The sequence below is a fragment of the Watersipora subatra genome, chromosome 1 (assembly GCF_963576615.1).
Source record: "Watersipora subatra chromosome 1, tzWatSuba1.1, whole genome shotgun sequence".
NCBI lineage: Eukaryota > Metazoa > Bryozoa > Gymnolaemata > Cheilostomatida > Watersiporidae > Watersipora > Watersipora subatra.
The window spans coordinates 16,114,579-16,142,201 of record NC_088708.1 but is presented as its reverse complement, the minus strand read 5'-3'; the positions used below and the strand labels follow the sequence as shown (position 1 = coordinate 16,142,201).

Sequence of the window (27,623 nt, the reverse complement as noted above, 5' to 3'; positions counted from 1 at the left end):
TGACAATGAGGACTATCACATGTCATAGTAGTAATTTTCTCAAGCACTAAACCATCTCGCAATAACAACAACAACAACAACAACAACAACAAACGGAACAAGAATACAGAAGGAACGCTAAAACAACAATGTCTAGCGAAGTAATGACAGAAGGTTCAGGTATGTTGAACTGGAACTCAGTTCTATGAAAACATGTATACAGGCTAGAGAACTTATGTGCTGTCAAATGTACATTCGCTGCTAAGTCTTTAGAATTTTCTGAAAGTTAGTGGTTGTTTATTGGGAATTTGTAGCTTTTGTTTGCTATCATCTTTTTATTGTTCCTAGCTAGTAGTTACTATCACTTTGCTGACTCACTTTAGATAACTCTCCAGTATTGAAGCCAAACAGGCTGTTGAGCCAAATTTATAGATGGCCGAGAGACTTTTGGCAACATTTATTTTATTTAAACATGTCATTTGGGCATATGGCTCAATTTCAATTTTGAAGTTCATTCGATCGTCCTACGATTATACAAAGATTCATATCAATTGTGGATGCTACTGGCAGCACTTGTATATGTTCAGATAAGCCAATGTTGACAGATTGTGCCTGTCAATTATGAACCGATGACAGACAGGGTAAAACTCTAAAAAAACATGTTTGTGTAACTGTAATGCGCCTTTGCACCCAGGTCAGGATCAAATATAGAAAACCGCTGACTAATCTAGAGACATAGGCAGTATATAACACGACCTAGTTTTTGCTAGACTATTTCAGAGGTTATCTTACCACATTTCCTAGCCTAACAATGATGAAACTATCACACAATTTTTGTTCGCTTTTCAAATAAGCTAGTCTTGGGACCACAAAATGGTCTCTTTTATGAAGTTTTAAGGTAAGAGGGTAAATACTGGCTGGTAAAGCATCAGGCTAAACTTCTAATAAAAGCAGAGCTGGAAATATGCTGTTATGGTCAACAGAATAAACCTAAATTTATTCAAGGTCTACTGTTTCATCCTCAGCTAACAAAAATATTCAAAACCTCTCAACCAACATAACTGATGTTTATGATCAGACAGAAAGTCATAAAACCAAAATGTTGATGATCGCTGCGATTCGATAAATGTGCATTTAGAAATCTTTTGATTGACTAATTAACCGTTAAATTGGTTATTCTTTCTGTGGATACCCTTTTTAGGTGTAAAAGTTGTAGTAACCTTTGTTGTTACAAATTTGAATAAAAAGCTCAATGCTGATACATAAAGATGCTTATATATATATGCTCCATCTGCTACGAGACTCAAGAAAAATGACTCGTCAAGGACAATGGACTTGAGTGCTGTAATTTCTTGCGAGCCTAACAAAGAGGCATTTACGCTCAAACATATTATTATTCAAACCTGACACCTGAATGTCTCACCTTTCTCAGCCTATAGCTTACTATATTATCTACGCACTTTCGTATCCTTCTTGTACTTCACTCTTGAGCGACGCTGGCCATTGGTATACGATTTGAATGCAAATCTACCTTTTAGACAGTTTAAGATATCGCAGAGTATTAACGAATTCAAAATGTATACGGGCCATGAGCGGTAGGGAGATGATTAAAAAGGCAATTTTCTCTGTAATAAACATTAATAATGATTGTAAAAACACAATTTCCAACTTTTCTTGACCGTAGATGGCAGGTATGCTTCTTTGAGAAAACACTGTAAACGCTTAGCTACATTGTCCATTATGTTTCACTAGCAGGAATTTATGTGTAACTAAACCAATGAAGCCTTACAAATCCAGGAAGCCATATTAGCCACACTAGATGGCACCTTGCGCGGAATGATTAGTCGTACCACCTAGTATCTACTATCCCGAAATCTAACTAGTTTGCTCTATGCAAGGCCATATTTCACTAAGAACTATAGCTAGAGTACCTAGCAACAGTTTCATGAACAATATAAGTCAAGTAGCTGAAATGGAGATATTGGGGTCGATAGGCTAATAATGAACTAACTACAAAAAACAGGTGCATTTTTATCTTTAATTGTAATCTAATATCTCCTTTATAGCTCCCCACCTGATTAGGGACAGTAGGTCAGCGTAGTTCAGGGCAAAGGTCAAGCAAAAAGACCAAACATTGATAAGATATATCTAAGCAGTGCTTTGTTGTATAAAGAAGCTTTTCAGTCTCAAGCTAGCAACTGTTAGATAGACTTGACAGTTATTCTTATGTCACGACTTAAATGATTCATCCTCAATCCTTAATGAGTTGTAAAAGTTGTAAAAATGATAAGCCGGTGCGGTGCGAGTAAACACCATAATTATGATCTACAGTATCACACAATTCTTAAGGTTTTTTACGACTCGCATGATTATTACGACTTGTACTACTGTTGTCCGACACTCACCATTATTATGACTCCTACGAGTCTTAAAAATTTCTACAGTTTTTATGACTCTTGCAATTTACGCGACTCTAGCAACTCGGTGACTCTTATAACTTTCATGATTCAACCATCTCTAGCGACTTTTACGAATCGTACGACTGTTACGACTTTAATGACTTTTATGACTCCTACAATAATTTCAACTTTTGCAACTCTCGCATTTGTTAGAATGATTTGGAATCAATTTTAGTCTCAAGAAACTAGGACATTCCTTTATTTGTAGATAACTACCTACTTTCCAAGTCATCGACGGGTTCCTTTTTGGAACGACCTAGACACAAAAGTCTCGCAAGGACACATAGAGTCAGGTGTGTGTTTATAAATAACAGTGTCCGTTCTCTAAAAATCCCAACAAAATGATTTGAATGAGCCACCTACAATTTAATTTCAAAGAAATAAAGAAAGATTGAACAAGCTACCATCAATACATGACAAGCTCATACCATTGGGAAATAAAAAAAACAAAAAGTTGATATAAACGTACCGTCTTTTAGTTTTGTGTTTGTAAGCTTCTGCTTTTTTTTAAATACCAAAATAACTGACACAAACCCGCAATAAAGAGGTCGCTAGTATTTAAGCTGTGACTTTATGTTAAACTAGGTCACCGCATAACTGCTTCGAAATTAAACAGTGACCGAACAAATTACACAAATTTTTCTGCAAGAGTCGCTCTGTCATGCCTTGAACTGCGTAGTAAAGCATTTGGTCAGCTAAACTTCTGTAAATATTGACAACGTAAAATCATTGGCAGCAAAAGCCTCTGTTATTGCTATAAACAATTTGAGATGTTTGAGTTTGTGAGAATCATTGGCAGCTACTTTTCTTGGCTGCACGAAGTTCAAAGGTCACGAAGATTGTCTAACGGGGAAATTATTATAATAGCCTTTAGAAGATAGATGCTGGCCACTTTCAGCTAAGCATGCTTTATACATTAAACATCAACGGATCATGCTCATGAACGACTGCGGCTGTTGCTGTCTATACAGGACACTCTGACATTACCTAGCACACTTTAACACATTAAACCCTTTTGTACATAGAGAATATGAGAGGTTGGTCAGCGAATGCCGACTTTAAGAATAGGTATAACTGAGCAGCTGAGCACCTGGAAATCTATAAATAAATTTGCCCCTAAACAATGCATCGAGTGCAGATATTTACAAACTGCTCAATGAATAGAGAGCGACGCAGAAAGTGGTGAATTTATAATTAGATTTTTCAAAGCTGTTTACTCGAATGGAGACAGGCTAGTATCAACTCTGTTAGTAGCTGAAGATTAGATCAAATTGATAATGCATTGCAATGACTATGGGCTGGAATACTCAATGCTTCAATGATTGGTTCTTCTTGGAATCCTTCGAATGTGGAATGTGCAAAGATAGGATGAGTTTATCCTAGAGAAAATGATTTCCTACAAGGTTCATCCTTCTCTCGTTCGCAGTTACTTAAAATTTCATACGTTCACTTGCATTCTTTAAGCTGGGAGTTATGCAACCATAATATTTTCACTATTGTTATGCTTGTATTAACCTTAGCTAAGATATGATGATCTAACCTCACCGGTATGCATACACCTGTCAAATGTACTGTTTAAGGAAACGCTCACAAAATCCTGAAGTGAAGGCAAAAACAAGAAGTTTGGGCGAAGCTTCACAACTTCCTCTCTCTCTACCGCTGGTTCTAGATGTACCTGTACGTCTGGTAAGTCAATATTCCACTCTTTTACTTCATTGTTAAAAAGTGTAGCATGGCAATGAAAGTTTCATGTGAAAAGAAAAACTATTGAAGATGCTTATGTTACGCATCAACCATCGGAAGCATGACGAAACGTACCATAATTTGCTTGCCCTATGGGAGAAAAGAAAGTAAAGCTCTCCTTTACTGTTATGTTATAAATCTGTATTATCAAGGCTCGACGGCCAATTTTTGTTCAACTAAAATAATGACCAGCAAAAACAGACAATAAAATTATTGACCTTACATAATTATAATAGAAAACAAATCAAAGTTCCTCAAACTGCTATGTCATTCACAAGCCTTGCTTAAAATCTAATAGTGGTTTGCGCCTGCCCTGGTTTTTCTTGTTAGTAGTATGGACAAAGATCTGTTAGCCAAAACACTTTTGAACATGGGAACAGCAGCAACTTTTACTGTAACAGAATATGTGTGAAGGGTGTCACCTAAATTCTGTAGAATGTTGCGCGTGCAGCATACAGATATGTTAACTGATGTCCACATTTTATAAGAAGATGTTCATGGTCATTGCTCATGAGGGATTGTACGGGTCAGTAAAGTCAGTCAGACAGCATTGCTGTCAAGATCACCAGGAAATAAAAGAACAGTAGAGTGGCAGAGCCATGTACCTTGGAACCCAATTGTTTATATAAAGGACAACTGTTTTGTGAGCAGACACGACATGTGATACCTTACTTGCAAAAATGCTGAGCACTCGCTGTGCCCTGGCATAAGCTACAGTAGCTGGGGTTACAGAGCAGGAGAAATCCTATGGTGTTTATTATAGTGTGCTGTCAGTTAAAGATCAGTGGAATGCCGGCTACAGATCACTATAATTTGCATTCTAAATAACAACTGCCTTTACCAATCTCCACCCTCCATATAGGTCTATCATGCCCTCCCTCTTCCTCCTGTGTGAACTCATCGCCCCTGCTCCTCCTTTTCTTCGTATGGGTCTATCGTACCCTCCCTCCTCCCCTCCGTATGAACACACCATCCCGTCCTCCTTCTCCTCATATGGGTCTACCATTGCCATGGGATAGGATTACACATTTCATAAATAAATAGAGGTGCGTCGTAACCAACCTCACAAAATTGACTTTCAATATGCCAGAGCCATGGCTCCTCCGATAGGTTGTTGTATTGTGTTGGTGAAAAACCAAGCAGTCAAACTGTATGTTAACAGCAGCCCTGACCGATACCTACAGTAGTGTCTGATGCTGTTCCAGGCCTGTATTACGGCAGCAATACCCAGCTGAGGGAGCTTGTTTAAAGTTCCATCTATATAAATATTCTAGTCAAACCAAAAAGTTTTAGAGCATTCATTCGAGGGTAACAAATGCCTATCGACTACCTAAGCTTTTCTGGTATGCAGGGGTGTCGTAAATCACAGTTTTAGCGCCATGCAATGCTTTAGAAATTTTAGTTATCTGATTACAAACAAGATTGCTCTTCACTTTCAATAGCAACTGATAAGAAAGTTTGCAAGCGATACGTAATGTGGGCGGTAATGCCCAGCACCCATGAACTGAATGCTGGGCAAGATTCGCCAGGCCTTCCTAGTTTAAGTCATCCGTGTATTTCCAGAAAGCAGTCCTTGACATCTGTTGAACCACTCCGAGTTGATGAGAAGCTTTCAGAAAATAAGACTTGAGAAGTACTTAGACTTCTCAAGTCTGGCGGTAGTAATAATTGTATCACTCGCGTCTGTTTAGTTTATTCCCTTACGGTAACAATGAACACACTTTTTCCTTTTTAAAACAGATCAGAAATAATAAATCTACCATATATTTTTAAGAAGAATAAAAATAAAAAAGATAACTGAGGACGGCCTTAAACTTTATGTGATAGTATATCACCAGGGCTAAGGCTAAGAACCAGGGCTAAGAACCAGAGCTAAGAACCAGAGTGAACATGTATAGTGAAAGTGATTGGCTAGTGCAACTACCAAAGCTTTGAAAATATGTCTGTAAGTGAAACGTCTCAATGCCTAAATATGGCATTGCTTCTTGCTAGAATACTATAGAAGCAAGCTAGTCTCACTCACACAGGCAGATGCAGGCCAAAAGTGGTTGGCAAACCAACTCAGTGTTGTCAGACATGACAACAACTCATAGGTCAGACGATAGATTACTACTGAAACTAGTAACATTAGTCAGCCTTCTCGCTCAGCCTTCTCGCCCTCGTACTCCTGGCTGATAAGTACGGTTGCCATGATAACAAAGAAGTGTCAAGAACATTTGCCGTTCCTTTCAAGTCATCTAACAGAAGATTCTACCTGGATAGAGTATTTGTTGAGTCTGTTGTGTAGCATCATAAATAAATACATCATCGAATATAAAGTCTACAAAGAGATAATTATTGTTGGCTCATTTAGCCAAACAATAAAACACCTTGGAAAAGTTTCACAACCAATTGGCAACCTGCTTTCATGCACGAATAGTATATCAGTATTGTACTGTAATATACATAGGTTGTAGGTAATATCTTGGTATTGTACTGCAATATATGTTGTAGGTAATATATTGGTGTTGTACTGTTATATAGGTTGTACATGTAGGTAATATATTGGTATTGTACTGCGATATATGTTGTGGGTAATATACTGGTATTGTGCTGTAATATAGTTTGTAGGTAATATATTGGTGTTCTACTGTAACATAGGTTTTAGGTAATATACTGGTGTTGTACTGTAATATAGGTTGTAGGTAATCCCACGACCACACGAGCGGAGCGGAAGTGTGGGAGTTTTATGATAAATGCATGTGCACACAACTTACGAAAATTATTCATCAACAATGAGACGAACCCTCGTCAAGAAATTTCATCAAAAAATTTAAGCATCGGAATTTAAAGTCGTTAAAGTATAAAAACGATACAAAACACATTTAAACCTATTTAAATATGTTACCAAGTCTTTGTAAACCTACAATAATATCTTAAAACTTACCCATCTGATCGGATTATACACAAATAGACAGATTAATTTGAGCGAAAATTTCCACAAAAAGCTTGAAAAGCTCGGTTTAATAAAAGTTAAGACCGACAATTGAAACGCCAATAAAGCCGTGCGACCGATTGTAGAACTATTTAGCAGTGCACATTTCACAAGAAAACCGTGCTCATTTCATCAGTCTATGGCATTTTTAACTTGTAATCGAATTTATTCGAAGGTTTCTGTAATAAACGTAGACCGTTTGAGGCATAGACCGATTTACAGGTACGAAATTGTGGTACACAGTTTATCAGCCTGTGTTTTTTGTCCAATCACCGAAGGTTTCATTATTTGAAACGTTAGCCGAAATTCTTTACAACTTATGTACAAGCTAGGGCCGAACTACAGTCTACAACGCCCCTTCATGACGAGAACATTTTTTATTTTGCTACAGTTTTATACGCGTGAATATTCTTACTCGCTTTCTGTTAAAGATCGCTTATCAAAACCATTCTACATTCAACGCAACCAACTTTCAAACTGTGTATAGTACACAGTAGCTTGCCATTTTACTTCTAATTTTGCATTTCAGAGTTATAATAAACATATTTCTTTATTGTTGTTGAATTACATACATTACAGTAAATTAGGCCTACAGCTTTATAACACTTTTATAACAGCTTTTATTTTGCTGCAGTTTGCAGAAATCTTTGAGACGCGTGAACGCTCATAGGTTTTCTATTATTGCTGTATTACTATATTAACAATATTGGTTATTTTAATAATATCAGTGCATTTTACTTATAATATTGGCCAACATTGCATTTCTCCTATTGCAAGGGAGAGATATAAACGTGTAATATTTTCCTTTCATTGTTGTTGTTTGTCATGACCAAACACTTTTTAAATAAATTTTCTAAAAACCTATATAAATACCGCAACTTCTCGATATTGCTACCTATGACGTTTTGAAATGTAAACAAAATTGTGTATTGTTTGTCTATTATTACTATATTAATAAAATTGATTATTCTAAGAATATCAGTGCATTTTACTTCTAATATTGGCCACTATTGCATTTCTCCTATTGCAGGGGGAAAATATAAACATCTTTTTCATTCATTATTGCTTATTGTTGTATATAATAACACCCACACCCAGTACATTACAGCTACCATTGCAGTTATCCTATTGCACTGCACAGCCATTTGACTGCTAATATTGCATTTCTCAACCATCAGTACCCTTTATTTTTTTGCCAATATCTCTGGCCATCTCTTTGGTCGTGGGCTGTATGACAGTGGAATTTCTAGTATATTGATGTTGTGCTGTCATATAGGTTGTAAGTAATATATTGTTGTTGCACTGTCATATAGGTTGTAGGTAATATACTGGTGTTGTACTGTCTTATAGTTTGTAGGTAATATATTGTTATATCATTGTGAAACATTTGCACTAATGTTATAATAGCATACACAAACAGCAGCAGCTGCTACGTATACTGTCAGCTATTTACTTAGTGCTGCTGCCTGGAATAACCCAGCGAGCGAAGCTTGAACACTATTTCTCAGAGGAAAATCTAATTCCTCATAATTTTTCATGCCTCAAATATTCAAATCAAATACCAATCTTTTGAATCATGCATAATTGTGTAGTTTCCTGGTGAGTGACTCATATGCAAGATACTGGTACATGCATATATATATTCACATTGTATATATATAGCGAGAAGGATATTGTTTGTGGTGAGGAAGGGCCATGCTGCTATGAATAATGTATTGCTCTGCTGCCATATCTCATGCTAGACTATTGGCATTACCACATGAAGTTGTACATGTACTGCAAGTAAAGACAACATATAACAAATATATATATATGTGTGTATATATTATATATATTATCTAAATGCCCAGCGTTGCTTGGGTACTAAAAAAGTCTCTGCACAAAAAAATTTATTTAATCATTTTTATTTAACATATAACAACAGTTACTATTCTAACTTTCAAACTTCATATCATGAGAAAAGTGTTTTGTGCAGTTCAATTAAATTAAGAGAAAAAATAAGGCAACTGTAAAAGTGTTTAAATGTAAATGTGAAATAATTAACTAGTAATGGTTAAATTAAGCCTGTTTTGCTACTACATATTACTATGAAAAATGATCTGGTATACAATTATATGATTATTATTCATTTCAGTGTTGACATCATAAGGCGAAAATATTGTATAGATGTATAGCGTGGTATAGAAACCCATAGTAATTATTTAATGCAAACACCATCTGGTAAAATCAAAATTTCATATGCGTACTCTAAAAACTAAAAATTAGTAACAAAACAATATGGTAAAGTTAGTAACTATAGTTACTTACAGTAATCTTAGTGTATATAGTAGTTATAATGTGTGGAAATGTAACATTACAATGTACTACATTTGCAGTACATACCGTTAGGAGTTGTTACTCTCGAGACAGATGTATATCATAAACTTTGAATTTAACTTAAAGGAATTTAGCTTACTGAATACATACCTAAGGCTAAGTTTTAGTATGTACTTTACTAAACTAACCTTCAACTTTGTCATAAGCAAAGGTTTTTCCCTTGTTTGTTTTCGGTTTCGTGTTTACTATAACTTACACCGAATAATGCTGAACGGACATAACGAGCATCGTATCTCTTTCAGGCATTGTGGGAGGGATTTCGGCATTTTTGTTATTTCTTTTTATTCAGTATACCGACTGCAAAAATTTAATTTCAAGAAAAACTTTTGTTGATATCGTGTGGTGGAAAAAAAGTCGAAACAATTTTGTCTTTGCATGGCGGTAACGACAAAACAATGTTCCATGAAGCAAGTCGAAAAAAATCTTATAACAAGAGCATCGTAATCTGAGGGCGCACTGTATTAATTAACGATTTAATGTGTGCAATCGCGAAAAAGGCTATACATAACACAGTAAGAGCAAGGCCAATGGTAAGAACAGCGTGGCCTTGTGGTTAGTTGGGTGTGTTTACAAACTTGTAGTTGCTATCTTCATGAGTTCAAATCTAGAATGAAGTACACTGTTCATTCCTAGATTTTAATCGTTGTAGCTACTCAGATGATGACAGACCAACTTTGTGATTTATATATATTAGGAGCAGCAACTTGTTGTTTCTTTGTAGCTAAGCACTATTTTATACACTACAGTGCTGGTTCTGCTGCTGCCTCTTCATGTCATGGCCTACTTCTGAGTTGTGGTTTCTTGCGTACACGTTTCCATTGTGGCCTTTCTTTTCGATGGTTTGCTGGATTTTCTTTGGTAAAGCAGATGCCTATGTGTTTCCATATATAAATATACTGACCCGGAGGCTCCGAGTTCAAATCCTCTGTTAAGGAGATTTTTGTTTCTAAAACTTTATCCCTTTATTTGGACACACAAACGACAGATTAACAGACAACTGTGTCTGTATGTATGTCCGTGTGTCCAGTTGAAGCAATAAAGTTTTAGGAACGAAAAATTTACCTACTACTAAATTTGCACTCCAGTTCTGGAGACATGCGAGCTAACCCATTAAGCCACACAGCCGACTTCTGATACAATGGATTAATTGTACACATACTTATTACATTGATTAAAATATGCATAACGACATTATGTGATGACATTATGTGATGTGTCATGCTACAAGAGTTAGCTCCACAGCTCACCGCTCTTATCACAGTAAGTTTAGCCATATAAGCCAGCTTAAGTTGCTAGCCTAAGTTACTCAAATTAGCCTATTTGGTAATTTGGCCATTGGCTAATCAGTCAGACTTAGCCAATGGCCACTACATTACCTGCCACTGTTTATAAGCTGTTTTTATTACCCGTGCAACGCCGGACATTCATCTAGTGTATATATAAGATAAACTAGCTATTCAAATATAACTGAAAAATTGAAAAAAGAAATATGATCTGTATTTAAGAACCACAACTTGAAGATCACAATTGAAGCAAACAAAAAAACTATTGACTTCTTAGATGTATCTTTTGATCTTAGAACTTGTGACTACAGGCCATTCACAGAGCCAGGCAACATCATACTATATATCCATAGCAAATATACACAAAAGACTGACAAGCATATCCTTAAATGAAGAACAATTTGACAAAACTATATCACGTATCAAAGAAAAGAACATAGTGGTTACAAGTACCAACTTGACTACAAACCCGAAAAATCAAACAAGAAACTCCGGCGGCAACACCAACAGACAATCTGGTGCAATCCCTCACAAGGCGCAAATGTGGAAACCAATTTTAGCAAAAGCTTTATTAACATCGTTAAACAATTCCTTCTCAAGGACCACAAACTCTAGAAACTATTTAACACACACACTTTAAGGCTTAGCTATTCTTGTAAGCTAAATATGAAAGCCAAGATCGATGCATACAACAAAAGCATTCTCAAAAAGTCTGAAAAGGAGACATCTACATTTGAGAGAACTTCCATATGTAAACAAAAAAATGGATGCCCACTTGATGGCGACAGCAGGACAAAGAGCATAGTGTATCAAACAACAGTGACTAAAACAGACAACAACACGAATGAAACATATGTAAGACTTTGTAAAACCGACTTTAAAGCCAGGTACAACAATTACAAAGCACCATTCAGCCATGCCAGTGAAAAACCAAACTGAACTGAGCAGAGATATTTAGAGACTAAAATACCACATGGTAGCGTACACTGTTAATGGAAAAAAATTAAGCAATGTAAAGCCTACTCAAACACAAGCCAAGTATGCAACCTTTGTTTTTCGAAGAGTTCATGATTATTTACAAGCCAGACCAATGTACATTAAATAAAAATATGATTTTGTATCATCATGCAAGCATGCTAAGAGTTGTCTGCTCAGCCATTTCAAAGAGGGAACCCATTAGGCAGTTCTTATTGGTTGATGGAAACCACCCATTGACCAATGAGATCTGATTGATAGGTCATTATCACACTAACTAGTAGCCATCTTGTATTCCATCTTTCTGAAGTAATCACCTGATGACAGCAAACCTATGTACCGTACTTTTCTGACTATAAACCGCACCCCTATATAAGCCGCATCTGCTTTATTTTCCAAAAAACGATAAGAAAGCAATACATAGGCCGCACTTTTGTATAGGTCGCAGAACTCAGGGCGACGCTTTTTAACACGGCAGCAACTTTGCTGTTTAAAACAGAACAGTACTTAACGGCACTGTGTCAGATTAACTGACGCCTTTTAACCTAGTGTCTAACGGAACAGTACCATTAGGTGTCTCCGTTAACCGGCGATTCTGGTGAATGCGCTCTAGCGGTGAAAGAAAAAGCCACAGAATAGCCGCACCCTTATATAAGCCGCATGGCTCAAATCATCAGAAAACAGTAGCGGCTAATAGTCCGAAAAGTATGGTATGTTTGAAACACATCTGTAGTGATTAACTAAAGGCTAGGTACTCTTTATATTATACATTATACTAAGATACATTATATATCTATGTAATTATATATACAGGTTTCAGTGTTTGTTGTTTGTTGGTCGAGTGTCCAGTTATAGCAATAAATTTTTAGGTAAAAAAAATCCTCTTAACACTGGATGTAAACTCAAAACCTCCAGTTCTCCAGGCAGTTGTGATACTGATTAGTAATTGTGCACATAATTATTACATCGGTTAAAATACTCGCTCTTGGGAATATACTATTGGTTACTCTTAAGGCATGGTCACACGAGCACCGAACCGACGTAAGATCGGTTCGTAGGCCGGTTCGTAGGCCGGTTCGGTTCGTGGCACATGTCACACGGCATCCGAAGTCACGTCGCTTTCTAGATACCATATGTATAGAGACAAGACACTGTTTCATTGGTAGTTGTTATGTATTTGAGTTAAATATTTCTATTGTAAACAAAAAACTTTGAGGAACAATTATAAATTATAATTACACAGCAGGTTTATCAGAAGATCGTTCAGCTGCTCAAAATAAATCACTCGATACAAAGATTTTGCCAACCCTTCCCATCAACATAATTATATTTTTTATTAACATATGAATGTTTTTCTATGCTGAGTACATAACAAACAAAAACAGTCTTTATCATAGTACTATGGTTTTACATAAATAAATCAGTCAACGATACTTCATCAGGATGAATATGACACATTACTTATATTCTACACGACAGAAAATCACAACCAATCTCTTACATTTATGCAAAACTTAAGTGCAACATCTTACATTTATGCAACATAATCACAAGTCCGGGTGAGCCTTGTCGTAAATTGCTTCATGTTGTTTATTTAACGAAATAAAAGTATTGTCCTATTTCTTTTTCAATTTTGCTCATACGCACGTAAGGAAAAATGTGACGCGTGCAGGCTAGATTTTTAATCAGCCAATAAGAGCAAGGGGTCGGCCACGAAATTTCGAGCAGGACCGAAATGGTTCGTTTCGGCCAGAAATGTCTTCAGCCGAAATTTTTACAGCTGACAGCGATGTCGTTTTGCATCATTTAGTTCGCTCCTGTGACCACCCCTTTAGCTTAGCTTACTTGCTACTAGATGTGTTAGAGATCACTACACACAACTTAGCCTTTATTAATCTGACTTCAGACACGGCACTTGTTATAGTAAATGTTTACACTAGCTTAAGTTACAAGCTGACATTCCTTAAATTCACTGGAAAGCATTTTATTACCCCTGCAACGCTGGCCATTCAGCTAGTATATATAAGCACTTTGCATGCCAAGGCCTCATCAGTTAGATATATTTCAGAACAATGCTGGGCTCACAGAGGTCTCTCCTGAACTTTCAAAACCGACGAAAATTGATAACAACAACCAAATAGAAGGAAAACTATCGCCTGCCCCTAACTCTTCATCAATCTTCTACAACCCACCAGAGATAGTAATAGCCAGTAATGTATGTACATGTATAATTATATATGCTAGTGGGAACCGACATCACAGCTGTATACTCATTGTTAGATTACCACTTTTCAGTACAGGCAATAGACAGCTCATGTTAGTCTTTTGTTGAGTAGTAACAAAGCTGAGAAAATCACACGTCGGTTTTTGTCCAATTTTAATTTTCTGCAAGGTTTACTTCACCGCCATGTTTACTTATCCACATTGTTACTTTTTCCTGGTTTTATGTGCTTTTCATTTCAAATGAAGAACTTGCTAAGAAAAAACTCTTTAAGCGATTTTTAACAGCAAAAAAATTGAAAGGTCATTCATTATTTGAGTTTCACTATTTGAAGGTCATTATTTGTGAAAAAGGTTGATTATACTTGGACGAAACTTTAGTGTGCCATTGTACCTGTGATACTATTTTTTTCTAGTTATTTACTAAAAAGCGTATTTATTTGCTAAAACTGACACACATGGTGGTCGCTTGGTTCAGGTATTAGAGTGTTGATCTCCAAGCTGAGTGATGCGGGTTCCAAACCCACTTGTCTCAATCTTTTATCTCAACCCGTAACTGTGACTGGAAGTTGTTACACACAGCAAATGCACACACGCTATCCAATTAAGATATAGATAATATAAGATATAGATAATATAAGATATAGATAATATAAGATATAGATGATATAAGATATAGATTATATAAGATATAGATAATATAAGATATAGATGATATAAGATATAGATGATATAAGATATAGATGCTATAAGATATAGATGATATAAGATATAGATGGTATAAGATATAGATGCTATAAGATATAGATGATATAAGATATAGATAATATAAGATATAGATAATATAAGATATAGATAATATAAGATATAGATAATATAAGATATAGATGATATAAGATATAGATTATATAAGATATAGATAATATAAGATATAGATGATATAAGATATAGATGCTATAAGATATAGATGCTATAAGATATAGATGATATAAGATATAGATGATATAAGATATAGATAATATAAGATATAGATAATATAATATAGATAATATAATATATATGGTAATTAATATATAGATAATATAATATATATGGTAGTTAATATATAAATAATATAATATATGGTAGTTAATATATAAATAATATAATATATATGGTAATTATTATATAAATAATATAATATATATAGTAATTTCTATATAAAAATATAATATATATGGTAGTTAATATATAAATAATATAATATACATAGTAATTAATAGGGTAATAATCTTTAAAGTAAATGTTAAACTTGCCAAGTCTTTTTAATCCAACTTCACACTATTTATGTAAAAATCTTTTAACTTATGTTTATAGTATTGCGAGTGTGTCAAGGTAAGAAGCAACAGCCAACCCGCATGATTTACTACTAAATAAAAAAATATTTTTTCTTTCTGAATAAATGTAAGTGGAGTCAAGCATTGACTTACAATTTCCTCAATGTATGGACTCTCTAAAATATGATACTAAACTGTATGTTGAAAAAAAATTATTTTGTGAATAGAGAGGTATATATTTTCTCAAATGTTTGAAACTATTTGGAGTTCCACAGTTTTTTAGGCAAAACGATGAGGCTAATAGCGAAAATGAAAAAGAAACTTTGAAAACACACAAATTATTTTTTGCTTCATGTATTTGTGGTGGATGTCAGAAATCTCAAGTAAATAGAATGTGTAAGCCATGTGCAGTTATAATATTAATAAATAGTGTGAGCAATGTGCAGCTGTAATACTGATAAATAGAGTAAACGATGTGCAGCTATAATGCTAATAAATTAATAGCATGTGATTTTGTGATTTGTGATTTATTTTCATCAACAAAAATTAGTTAAAGGTTGACTCGCAACAAAATTCACATTACAGTTATTTGGTATCAAAAGATTTATCGTGTCTTACTCTGTTGTGTTGTTGGTGCAAAATATGTGAAAATGTGATTACAAGCTCTTAAAAGCTCAAAAACGAAAAACAAAATCCGTAGATTGGATTTCGTTTATTTCTTTGACATAACCATGACAGTTTGGATATTGTCCTGTCACGGGATGTTCTCACCTGAATTTAAAAGCCAATAAAAAGCACTATATAAACTTATCGTAGCACTAGTTTATGACAAACACTCCGGGTTTTACTGAAGGCCCCGTATTAAATATAGATGCTCGCTACTTTACAGTTTTGTTTCGGCTTGAACTAATCGGCGAGTCGTAATCTGATCATGTGACCCAATACTTCAAAAATAATTTTTGCAGCACTTTTCGATTATCACAGGTGACCAACAGGCTCATTATGATTATCAGACAATGATATGTACTCCTTCGAGGTAAGATTAAAAAATTAAACGAATTTTTACGATAAGTTTTAAGATATCACTGCTAAAAGTGACAGCATTACAATGACGATAAAATAGACGCGTAAGAACAATAGACATGGTTTTATTGAATGCGTGAAATATATTTGGGAAAATATTTCGGCGAATAAGGTTGCATGAAAGTGTAAACAGAAACCATCTACCACAGCTACGTCATATTTGAGCCGTTTTGGAAAGAGAATCCAAACTACGGCGGTCTCGTGTGGCTGCGATTAACTGTTCGTTTTTGAGCTTTTAAAAGCTTTTAATCACATTCCCACATATGTTGCACCTACAACACAACAGAGTAAAACATGGTGAATCTTTTGATATCAAATAACTGTAATGTGAATTTTCTTGCAAGTCAACCTTTAAGCAAAAAAAAGCTGAAAGAGTGATGAAGTTCATAATACGCAACAGCATAGTAATTCGTGGCATTGGGCTTGTCGTGTGAACAGTGTGAACAGTGTGCAGCTATAATGCTAATAAATAGCATGTTTAAACAATGTGCAGCTATAATACTAATAAATAGAGTAAACAATGTGCAGCTATAATACTAATCCATTGCACAATGCACACTTCAGACCAAGAAGTATGGCACATCAACAGATTACTCACTTCTCTGATTCACTTTCATACGTCAACATTCCCAATTTTTGATGAACCCTCACCTCATGGAAGCTTCTGTAACTGAGTGTTATCTTTTACCAGACGGGTGAATTTCTGCCTGTATCAGAGGCAAATGACCCTATTTGTCCTTGCTGCGGGCCATCAGGAAGTGATGTCGAATCTACAGATGACAATCAAAACCGAAGGCTCTCCTCTCAGGTATGAACTCATTATAAACAAATAACTATTTGAGTTAAAATCAACTCAAATAGTTATTTATCACCAACAAACAAGAGTATCTCAAAAAGACCTGTAAAATCTCTGTTTGCTCTGCGAACCAAAGTTGTTTACTTAAGTTTTTTATTAAATACAAATTTATGTAATGTATGTAGGAAAGTCTTGACGTGCCAACATTTCAAGGAGACAGAGAGCAAACAGCTAAGGCTAAGCATAAAAGAGGGTAAGAAGCTATGATACAATTTCTAGACTGATAAGTGAATCTCCAAGTCAGTTGAAAAGCATTAAATCTTAGTATGGACTTCAACTTGTAGTTCATGTGCTTCATTTTTTTTCAAACAATTTATCGTTTTGCAGGCAGTAGTTGCAACTTATAAAAACAAATAAAATCGAAAATGTATGAAAGACACTCGATAGTATTTGAGTATGAATACAAAAGTAACTTGTATTAAATTTGATAATTGCGGTGTTTAAAACTAGTTATGATATAGCTAAGTTATTAGTTATTACACAATACTTTTATTAGTTAACTTTAAAAAGTATTTTCTAAAATGATTTTATTCACGATTTATTTGATAGTACAGACGGTTCCCTACTTACGAACATTCGAGTTACGAACAACGATACATACGAACGTATGTATGTTGTTCGTAACTCGAATAACTTTCGAGTTATTTGTTTGAACTTTGTTTGAACTTTACATACGTATTGTAAAGGGGTTTGTCGGCCTTTACTTGGCACGATCTCTACTAATAACTAAAGAGAAGAGAGTGCGTGTAGTTTCATTCAGCTTTTAATTAGCGAAGGAAATTTCACTAGCCGAGGAGCGTACGGCTATCTGCTCTGCTCTGCTCAACTAAATGAGCCCACTCAGTTATATACAATAATATCAACCATTCCGGCTAACGGCAAACGGTAAGGACACCGGCTAACAAGGTGAATAAATAGGACCGCTACCGCGTTGGTATGACAACAATATAAGTGACGATAAGTGATAGTGTTATGACGTTATATCAGATATAACAATAGCATAACGAGTGAAACAACGATATAATAAACGGACAACACATACAAAAAAATAAGACAACAACGATAAGTGATAGCATAATGATTAAAACAACAATATAATAAAAAGGGCAAGACATAATTATAAGAAATGCAGTGTCATGGCCCGGCGTCCACCAAAGTATTGTCTCCATTTTATTAAATTTTTTTTCCAGTACAAACCAATACAGGTTACTTATACAAGCCTTAAACATACTTATATAAACCTTCAATATGCTTATATAGGCCTTAAACATAAATTATAATACAAAATATAGCACTGAAGCAACTTTAGAACAAATTCACCTTACGAACAATCGCTCGGAACGTAACTCGTTCGTAGGTTGGGAACCGTCTGTATTCATTAATCATAATATAAATAACAGTAATAATACCTAAGTCTATATAATTGTGTAAGCAAAAAAAGATGTAAAAATATTTGCTCTAAGCCTCTAAAATAGTGGTCTTTGATTGGCCATTGCAAGACAGAGCCATTAACATGACAAGGAAGAACAACTCCAAGAGCATTAAGGAGGGACCAGTCTTCAACGCTGAATACTCGTATGTAGTAATGCCTAATATATAGTACTGTTGATATATTGAAGGTTTGTTTTGAGAGAGCTCTTGGACACAGAGAGGAAGTATGTAGAAGATATCACTGTCTTAGTGAATGTGAGTTTGTCTATATTGATTAGAACGACTAGCGGTTTCACTTAGCCATCAGCGATGGTATGTGGAAACTAGGAACTAGGGTAGTAAGCAAGTTCCTGGCGAAACCACTATTTAGAGAAATGTAAACTAATTTATACTTCCTGTGTAGTTAAGTGAACATGCGAATATCAAGACAACAACATATAGCTATTCGCACCATTGATTTTGGGGGTTGTAGGTTAGAACCCAGTAGCTGTTGTTCTGCCATCGCTAAGCACCCTAAATATTTATCAAATGAATCACGCATTCAAGCATGATTAGAAATGCATGCCGATGTTGACAAGACTGTCTTTGAGCTAGGGTGCACACCATCTCTTCCTCCATGGTTCATGCATTCTTTCCACCCACCTATAACAGCAGAGCAGAAATATTTGTAAATGTAACGGATCACTTATGAGGGCTGTATTTTCACATTCAACTTTTCCGATCATAGATTTCTTTAAAAAAAAAATAATGAAAGCATTTGCTTTTTTGTTTAGGGGTTCATGGAAGTTATTTCTACAATGGAGCTACCAGACAGTCTGAAGGGGAGAGAGAAGATAGTGTTTGGGAACATCAGAGCAATCCTTAACTTTCACAGAGAGTAAGTTGGTGCATAATTGAATGAGGCTAACCGTTACAGGGCTAGTTGCGAGAGGTTGGCTGTGCTATTAAAACAAGGCAGCACCGCAGCAGGAAATGATTTATGAGACGATTGGGTTAAAAAAGCAATCTGCATGAATTTTTCATTCTCAAAGAGGAAGCTCTGTAAGAGTTGTGCAATCATGACAAGACATGTTTACCATACAGTACCAGACTCTATATAAAATAATAGTGTTATGAAATAGCATACCTCTGTAATGTGGTCACAAGCCGATCTCAGTTAGAGAGTAGGTTCAACAAGTTAATTAAATGTAAACGTTTCCTTTTTAGTACCCTGACAGTCTAGTTTGCCGTGAGAGATCATCAGGTGTAATAACTATGTGTACAATGATTCTAAAGTTTATAATTATTTATATGCAGTTGTTAGAGTGTTAGAATGTTAAATGTTGGGAGTTCGAATCCCATTTAATGCTTTATTTTTGCTTCAAGCAAGCGGATGGACAGTTTCTTATTATACTAAAAATTACAAATGAACATAAAAGTACATGTATATCAATTATTTAAAACAAATTTTTGTCTCATTAAGAAAAAAGTGTAACCCTAATTAATTCTAGTCAATTTCAGTTAACAGGAAATAGTTTGTCCATTATCCTCTACCATGCTTTTACTTTTCCATTCAAAACTGTTCACCAAGTACATTTATCATAAACATAGTTATTTACATAGACATAGTATATTAGCTTACAATATGTGTTCTAAACAAATGTTATACATGATTTCTCATCGAATTAAATAACTTATACAAATATTATTTTGTAGTAAGTTTCTACCAGAATTGGAAAAGGTATATGACAATCCACAGAAAATTGGTTCCCTATTCACAAAATATGTAAGTGCTCACATAACCTGTAGACACATTTCATTTCATGACAACAATCGCTACGTTAGTCATTTAGTGCTTGCTTAATTAGTACTTGAATAAAACCATGATAAAATGGGAAGGTATAAGCTTAAGGAAATGGTATATGTAAGCCTTGAAGACAATAAAGGTACTTTAAGACCTTTAAGGCCTTGAAGACTATAAAGGTGCTATAGAGCCTATAGATGTGCTAAAGAGCCTATCAGAGTGCTGTAAATGCCTTATAGACATTGGTTCTAGAAATTAGGTATGACAGGTGTTATGTTTTGAAGACAGTATAATTAAAAGAGCTGCATACCGAAAATAATCTGCATCTGAATTTTGCAACTAACAGAATCTCTGCCTATACTAAGCTGGTAATTCCATAAATCTTTGTTGGAAGACTGATTATAAGAAAGCCTTGCTGCGTAACCAATCATGCGTGGTAACACATCTTATTAATCAGGACTCGTCAAACTTGGATTCTACTTATGCGATTCCAAGAACCGATTTTTGAATTCCCATGTATTTGGATCCTTGTAAACAGACAGAGTAAAAAGACCTGACTACTAAAGCGCAGTAAACCGAATATTTATTAGTCTGTATTGTGGCGACTAGTGAAAGATCAAAGTTATTTCATGCCAAGTAGTTGATCAAATTTACTCTAAGAGATTATCGGCAGATGTGTAAACATTCATCAAAGATGGCTTTGCATAGTAGACTGATATATAGGTTAACCTTTAACTAAATAGTATTTATTCATAGTATAAACACATGTATTTATTAGTTTGTTTTAAGAGCACTAGTTAGTTATGAAATAACTTTTTATACTGAAATCTTCATCTCTTACAAGTATAAAGTAGCGTTGAGGTTTCTGGAAAGATTGACAAGATACACAGTGTTATCTAACTAGAAATTGACGGTTTTACCTGCAGGAGAAGCAGCTTAGGCTATATGTTACCTACTGTGAGAACAAACCAAGGTCAGAATATTTAGTGGCTGAGCATCCCTCAACATTCCATGTAAGTAAAGTCATTCTTAAATTTGTTTGTACCAACACAGTAACCATGGCAACAAAATTTATATTGATTGGTTCTGAATCTTGACAATCCACTTGAGATAGTTTTGGTACTAGAGCTGTCAAACGCTATTTCATCAACAATTATGGATGTTATAATCATGAGTGTTGCAACAGGAATGCAACACATACATGTTGCTACTCTGAACAGGATGCTGTTCAAGAAGTTGTGAGCACATGTAACAAGAAAAGATAACTCTTGAAACGGTGTTTATTGTAGGTCCTGCGATAATATAGAAATAATTTTTAAAAGGGAGATGCAATGCCAAACTGTAGCCACAGAGTCTCTTTCTCCTTAATATTTTTTCCGAAAGCCTGACACAATTTTTTTAATCTGCTTTTTATTTCTCACATTAATGAACCCACTTATGTCCACCCACTTATGTTTACCCACTGAACTGTCTTTTATAAGCACTCCAGCTAAGCACAAGTCAAAATTTATGTAAACATTAAAAGCCTTTCCTATTATTTGTGTGACGTTGTGAACCATGTTACAACTCGAACTTCATTGCAAATATTTGCCTTTAAATTTAGCATGTGTTTTGGCCTGTGTCATTTATGTAAACGTTGAGAGCGAGCCTTGTCTAAGAAAAGGTTAGGCACAGCTGCTATAAGTAAGAATCTATAGATATGTAGTTTTTTAACGCGTATAAAGTATAAAAGAACCTTTTAAAAAAATTATCAATCGATCTTTGCATATTACAGAAGCTAGCCTCCAAAGTTGGCAAAAAATTACAAATATCAGATTATTTGATAAAGCCTGTGCAACGAATAATGAAGTACCAGCTGCTCCTGAAGGATATACTGAAATACACAGAAAAAATTCATGAATCAACAATGACTCTGCACAGGGCCATGGACGTTATGCATAGGGTTCCAAAGGCTGCTAACAACATGATGCAAGTTGGCAGATTGCAAGGATTCGAGGTGAGCAAGCAGATCATGTGTACTGGATACTAGACTAATACTTAGTAAATTTAAATCATTTGCTGCCTTCTTACACTGACTTTACAGTTGATAAGTAAACTAGCCGAGCATTTAGTGTAACTTTCACGAACGAACATGTAACTACGTCTGTTCAACTGTAATAACTTACCATAAACAATAAAAACTTTTTAAACTTAAAGATGGTTTACAGGATTGTGTTTACTGGTTGTGTTTTGTAGATGTAAAGTCGTCAGCAGATACGAATCACTTTTTGAGCAACAATCAGATATTCTCAGTAAAGCGCCTCATCTTTCATCACAAGTACTCAGTCTATTAGTTGGCAAAAGAAGACTATCTAGTTTACAAACCGCTCCTCCGACTCTTGTCCTATTTAGAATAGAAACCTTAGAAAAAATATGTAGTTATTAAAGTTTATTTACTTTGAAAATCCTAAAAAAATATTTCAAAAAAATTATTTGGTGCCAAAATATGTCTCATGCCGTAATTGTTCCAACAAAATAGCAAAGCCTTCCAACTTACAGTTTATTGCCTGTTAATCTTGCAAGCTGTCTCTTGTTTATAGGGTTTATTCTGTTTTCTAGGTGACACATTTAAATCTAAACTTTCAGGTTTCTTGCATCCTTTGCAGATATCTGAGAGTGATATTTCAAATAACTTTGAATTCTAAGCATTTTCGAAAACATGGCCATCATCAATCATTCAACATTTATCAGCAAAAGTTTCAACTTTTGCTCATGGTGCAAATATATCAAGTGCGCTGTGTGTGCTGAGTGAAAACCTTCTCTTCCTTTCAATTTAATTTGTGTTATCTACCATCTAAATACATGTAGCTCACTATTTACTCCCTTTTATGGCAGGCCAAGATTTCTGTGCATGGAACTGTTCTACTGCAAGACACTTTGCCTGTGGCAGTTTTTAATCTCAATAAGCCAGCAAACAGGAAATACAAAGAGAAAAGGGTCTTCTTGTTTGAACAGATATTTATTATCAGTGATCTATGTGAGTCGGCAACCAAAGGACACTACTACAAGTTCAGAGATTCAATAAAGGTTAGTAAAGTTACTAAGCAGTACCGATTTGTTTGATCGGATCATCGACTTGTCAACAGCAAACATTCATCAACTTACAATGATTCAGTGAGAGTTGTCTCCACTACACTCAACATTTGCATGTATGTCAGCGAGCTTGCTATTAATAGCCTTGGTGTATTAGTGGTTAGCTATGAAATTTGGAAACACTTGTTCAAGTAGTGGCATACTTTAACAGCTGAGTGACTTGAGGCTGGTGCAAAAAGTGTTCGAAGAGAGCACCTCCTTCATATTGTCAAATGTCAAACATGCAGAGACTGATTACTACCTCAAAGCTCCTTCGGTGGATGTAAAGGAGGAATGGACTGTAGAAATACAACGGCTAATAGACAAACAAAGAGACTTTTTACTTGGTAAGCTGCCCTGTGAATATTTCTACATAGTGTGTGGTATAAACATTCTCAAAGTGCAAAATTTAGAGGGAATGAATGGCCAATAGAGAAAACACTAGTATTGGGCACGAGTAATAAAACTCGTTTAACTCGCGGGTTTATCTTCTCTTGGGTCTCGGGTAATAAAAGTTTTGAGTATTTCGATCTTGCAGGTTTGGATTTTCGTACACGAATCCGTTGAGTAGAGCGGACAAAACTTGGTCTACTGCGCTCTGAGCACTGTTTAACAACCAACCTGTTAACGCTGCGAGCACGAATATCGGTCAATAGAAAATAGTAAAAAATGATAAATAAATTGGATAGAATTATAATTGCATTGTAAATTTTAATATATAACTGATTTTTAGAAATTTTAGACATAAAACCCGTATCAACAAACTCGATACCCGAAAAACTTGTTGGCCAAAAAGTACTCGTGCCCATCACTAAAAAATACTTTTCTTTTTTCCGAGTAGTCCATGTTGATTTTCTATTGAGGGACAAAGACCACAGCTTATTTACAATGCTAGAGTATAGGCCTACTTCTCCTTTCTGATCACTGCTGACTGGAGGCAGATGAACATCATCATTGGTCTATGAAAGGAGGCTAGACTCCTGAGAAGAAAACTCATGTTTTTGGTAGCCATTAAATTAAAAAAAAATTTATGATATTACACTTAACACCTTTCACTGCATAATGTCTGAGTATTCTGCATAAACAGTCCTGTTGTTGATGTGACAACTCCGTTTGCTACTTTGTCATCAAATTTTACATCAAATCAAATTTTAAATAATATCACCTAAAACAGTCAAGTATACTAAAGAAATGCTACACAACTGACCTATTGACACAGACGATGGTTTACCTTTAGCATTGGCCAATGATAGTAATGAATTAATGGTTGATACATTCACTACCCTATTAAACTCTATCATTATTGGCTAAAGTACTTTGAATCAAAACAATCACACTGTAAAGCTAGCAAACGATAGCGGCTAAACGCTAAAAACAATTTTTTATGTGCTATCAGTAAATTGGCTGCCACACCTTCCTTCAACCCAGCTTAAGGTTGGTTCGCACTATATCACCGTATGTCGGTGTTGTCCTCTCGGTGAAAATTCATTGACTATAAACTTTAAGTGAACATCAAAAGCTGTTCCGATTATTTGTGTGACGCCATGAACCATGTTACAGTTTGGACTTACATTGCAAATAATTGCCTTAAAAAATAAAATTATGCTTTAAAATTTTGCATGGATTTTTGCCCGCATGATTTATCTATATGTCGAGAGCGGGCCCTGTCTAAAAAAAGGTTGGACACAGCTGCTATAAGCTATACATAGTTTAGATTACCTACTACCTACATCAGTGATTATTCATCGATTATGTGCACCATAAACCGATGGCATCGCAGAAGCAACGCGGATACACCGCGAAAGATTTCAGCTGTCAAACTTTCTCCATAATTCGCCGAGCATTCATGACAGCCTGTGTAATGTGCATCACTTCGGCGATGATGATTGGTCGTCGCAGATTGCTTGATCTATATTTTCTCTTATGACAGTTTCTGTAGGACTAGTGTTTCATCATTTCCCGATCGTATTGTATAATGTGGATGCTATACCGCGTACTATGCACTGATATAAACGCAGATGGGTTTACGATAGTGTGAACTTTGTTATTAATCATTATCATTGTTATCGTTATTGCTATCAACAGCAGCCTTTCTCAAGGCTGGTTCACACTACATCGCTATATGTTGGCATTGATCTCACAATACTTTGGTGATCGTGGAACACCAAAGTATTGTGTAATTAACGCCTACATATGGCGTTATAATGGCGGTTGTACGAACCAGCCTTGAGAAAGGCTGCTGTTGATTATGCAGCGCGACCTCTTGCTGCCTACATCTGCATATCTAGCAGCCATCAAGATCAAATTGCAACAGTCACTCATAAGATCACCTAATGTAAACACCTTAATTGCTAGCGTTGTCATCGTACCTCTGGGAGATATGTAGGGATTTTCTACAACAACAAAAAGTTTAATATTTTTTCGCTGTACTTTTGATGCAATGCACAATGAAATCCCTATTAAAAGGTTCATTTGTATATATACTACAGTACTGGAAGACCCGTTGTCTGGCCTCCGACTCAGTCCCAATCGAACACAGCAAGAGAGACCATCGAGGGCAGTCAGTGACAGACCAGATAAGTGCCCTAGAGGGTGTTCACAGAAAAATAATGATGGAAAAGATAGGCGAACAATTCATTAACCTTCCCTTGACCTTGCCAACTGTACGCAACCTGTATTGTTAAACCTATTAAATAGTTTTTATGCTGATGCATGCCTCTAAATAAATTATCATAATTAGAAATGTTATAAGAGCAGGGAGACTTTTAAAATTCATGATATTTTTGTATATCGTTTATTGTATTTAATTTTAGTTTACAATCACATTATAGAAAATACTTAAATTTGGGGCCATAATACACCTATTCACCTTGTGCAATACCTATCCTGTAAAATACACAACTGCATGCCATAATAATTTTGTGTAGTTTGCTATTAGCATTGTGTCAACCTGTATCATAGGTACTGTAAAAATACTTCATATACAGTGAATATGTATACATATGACCTCATTTTCCTTCGATTACAGACTTTCCTCTCCTTCTATCAATGTCACAACTTTTAAGGTAAAGAAGCTTTAATCATCAAAAATTATTCAGTTTTATGGTGAATATAATGCAACCAAGGTCGAAGACTTTTTCAACTCATGGATGAGTTCTAGAATATGGTGTATCTTGCGTTGTGTGTAATTTAGTCGTCATTAACTGTTTTGTAAGAAAGTGGAGTGAATTTTATTACATTTTTGTGTTTATATGTTCTAAGCTTGTCGGAAAAAATCTTTTCACGGTGTTCGCAAGAGTGGAACTTGTTAGAACAGTACATACAATTTGATTGCTGTAAAAAGGGTTAAGGGAGTGAAGTGGGAGAAACAAATAAGAAATAGACACGCGCTTGTACAAGGTTAAAATAGAGTATGTAGGTGATATTGCCAAGAAGGTAGACCTATGTGTACCTCCGATAAGCTGAATGTATTCTTATTATGAGAATAAAAGCCTGAGGTTCAGGAATTGGGAATCAGCCTTCTCCAGATTGTGAAAAGAACTCGTGTAGGCATCCGCGCTTGATTTTGTCAGTTGGGCAATAAGCTCACAGCAGTTGACTGTGAATCCTGATCGGCCCGAAAGATAGTGGTAGTCATGTACGCTCCCAGCTTTGTGGCTGGCTAAAGAGGACACTGGAGAATCACAAGCTAATGCTGCGCCTAAATAGTGAGAGGAGATAATTTGTCTGTTGTGATAAAGGAAGACACGAGATACGTCCAAGGAGTTGAACGTGCGAGAAATATTTGTTTCAAGAAACTAGGTGAGCTCTGTTGGCATGTATAAATTGCTCTGTTGGCATGTATATATTGCTCTGTTGGTATGTATATATTGCTCTGTTGGCATATATATATTGCTCTGTTGGTATGTATATATTGCTCATGACATTTGCACCAAATAGTAACAAGTAAAAGATTCAATGGTTATTTGAAATATGCTTTATTTATTATCCTTTTTATTAATTCTATTGTTCTATCACTATAAATTGATTTGTTC

At 35.3% G+C, this 27,623-nt stretch overlaps 1 protein-coding gene across 1 annotated transcript; it reads left to right on the top strand.

The window, feature by feature from the left end:
* Positions 1 to 27,605, top strand: LOC137401661 (rho guanine nucleotide exchange factor 25-like). The gene is made up of 14 exons (XM_068088119.1): positions 1 to 159; positions 2,647 to 2,731; positions 4,019 to 4,124; positions 13,858 to 14,004; positions 17,100 to 17,216; positions 17,390 to 17,457; positions 18,884 to 18,950; positions 19,469 to 19,572; positions 20,391 to 20,460; positions 21,405 to 21,491; positions 22,253 to 22,474; positions 23,353 to 23,544; positions 23,762 to 23,936; positions 26,079 to 27,605. The coding sequence occupies exons 1-14, from the start codon at positions 129 to 131 to the stop codon at positions 26,228 to 26,230; spliced, it is 1,623 nt and encodes a 540-aa protein (XP_067944220.1). The 5' UTR covers positions 1 to 128; the 3' UTR covers positions 26,231 to 27,605.
* Positions 27,606 to 27,623: the final 18 nt, after the last annotated feature.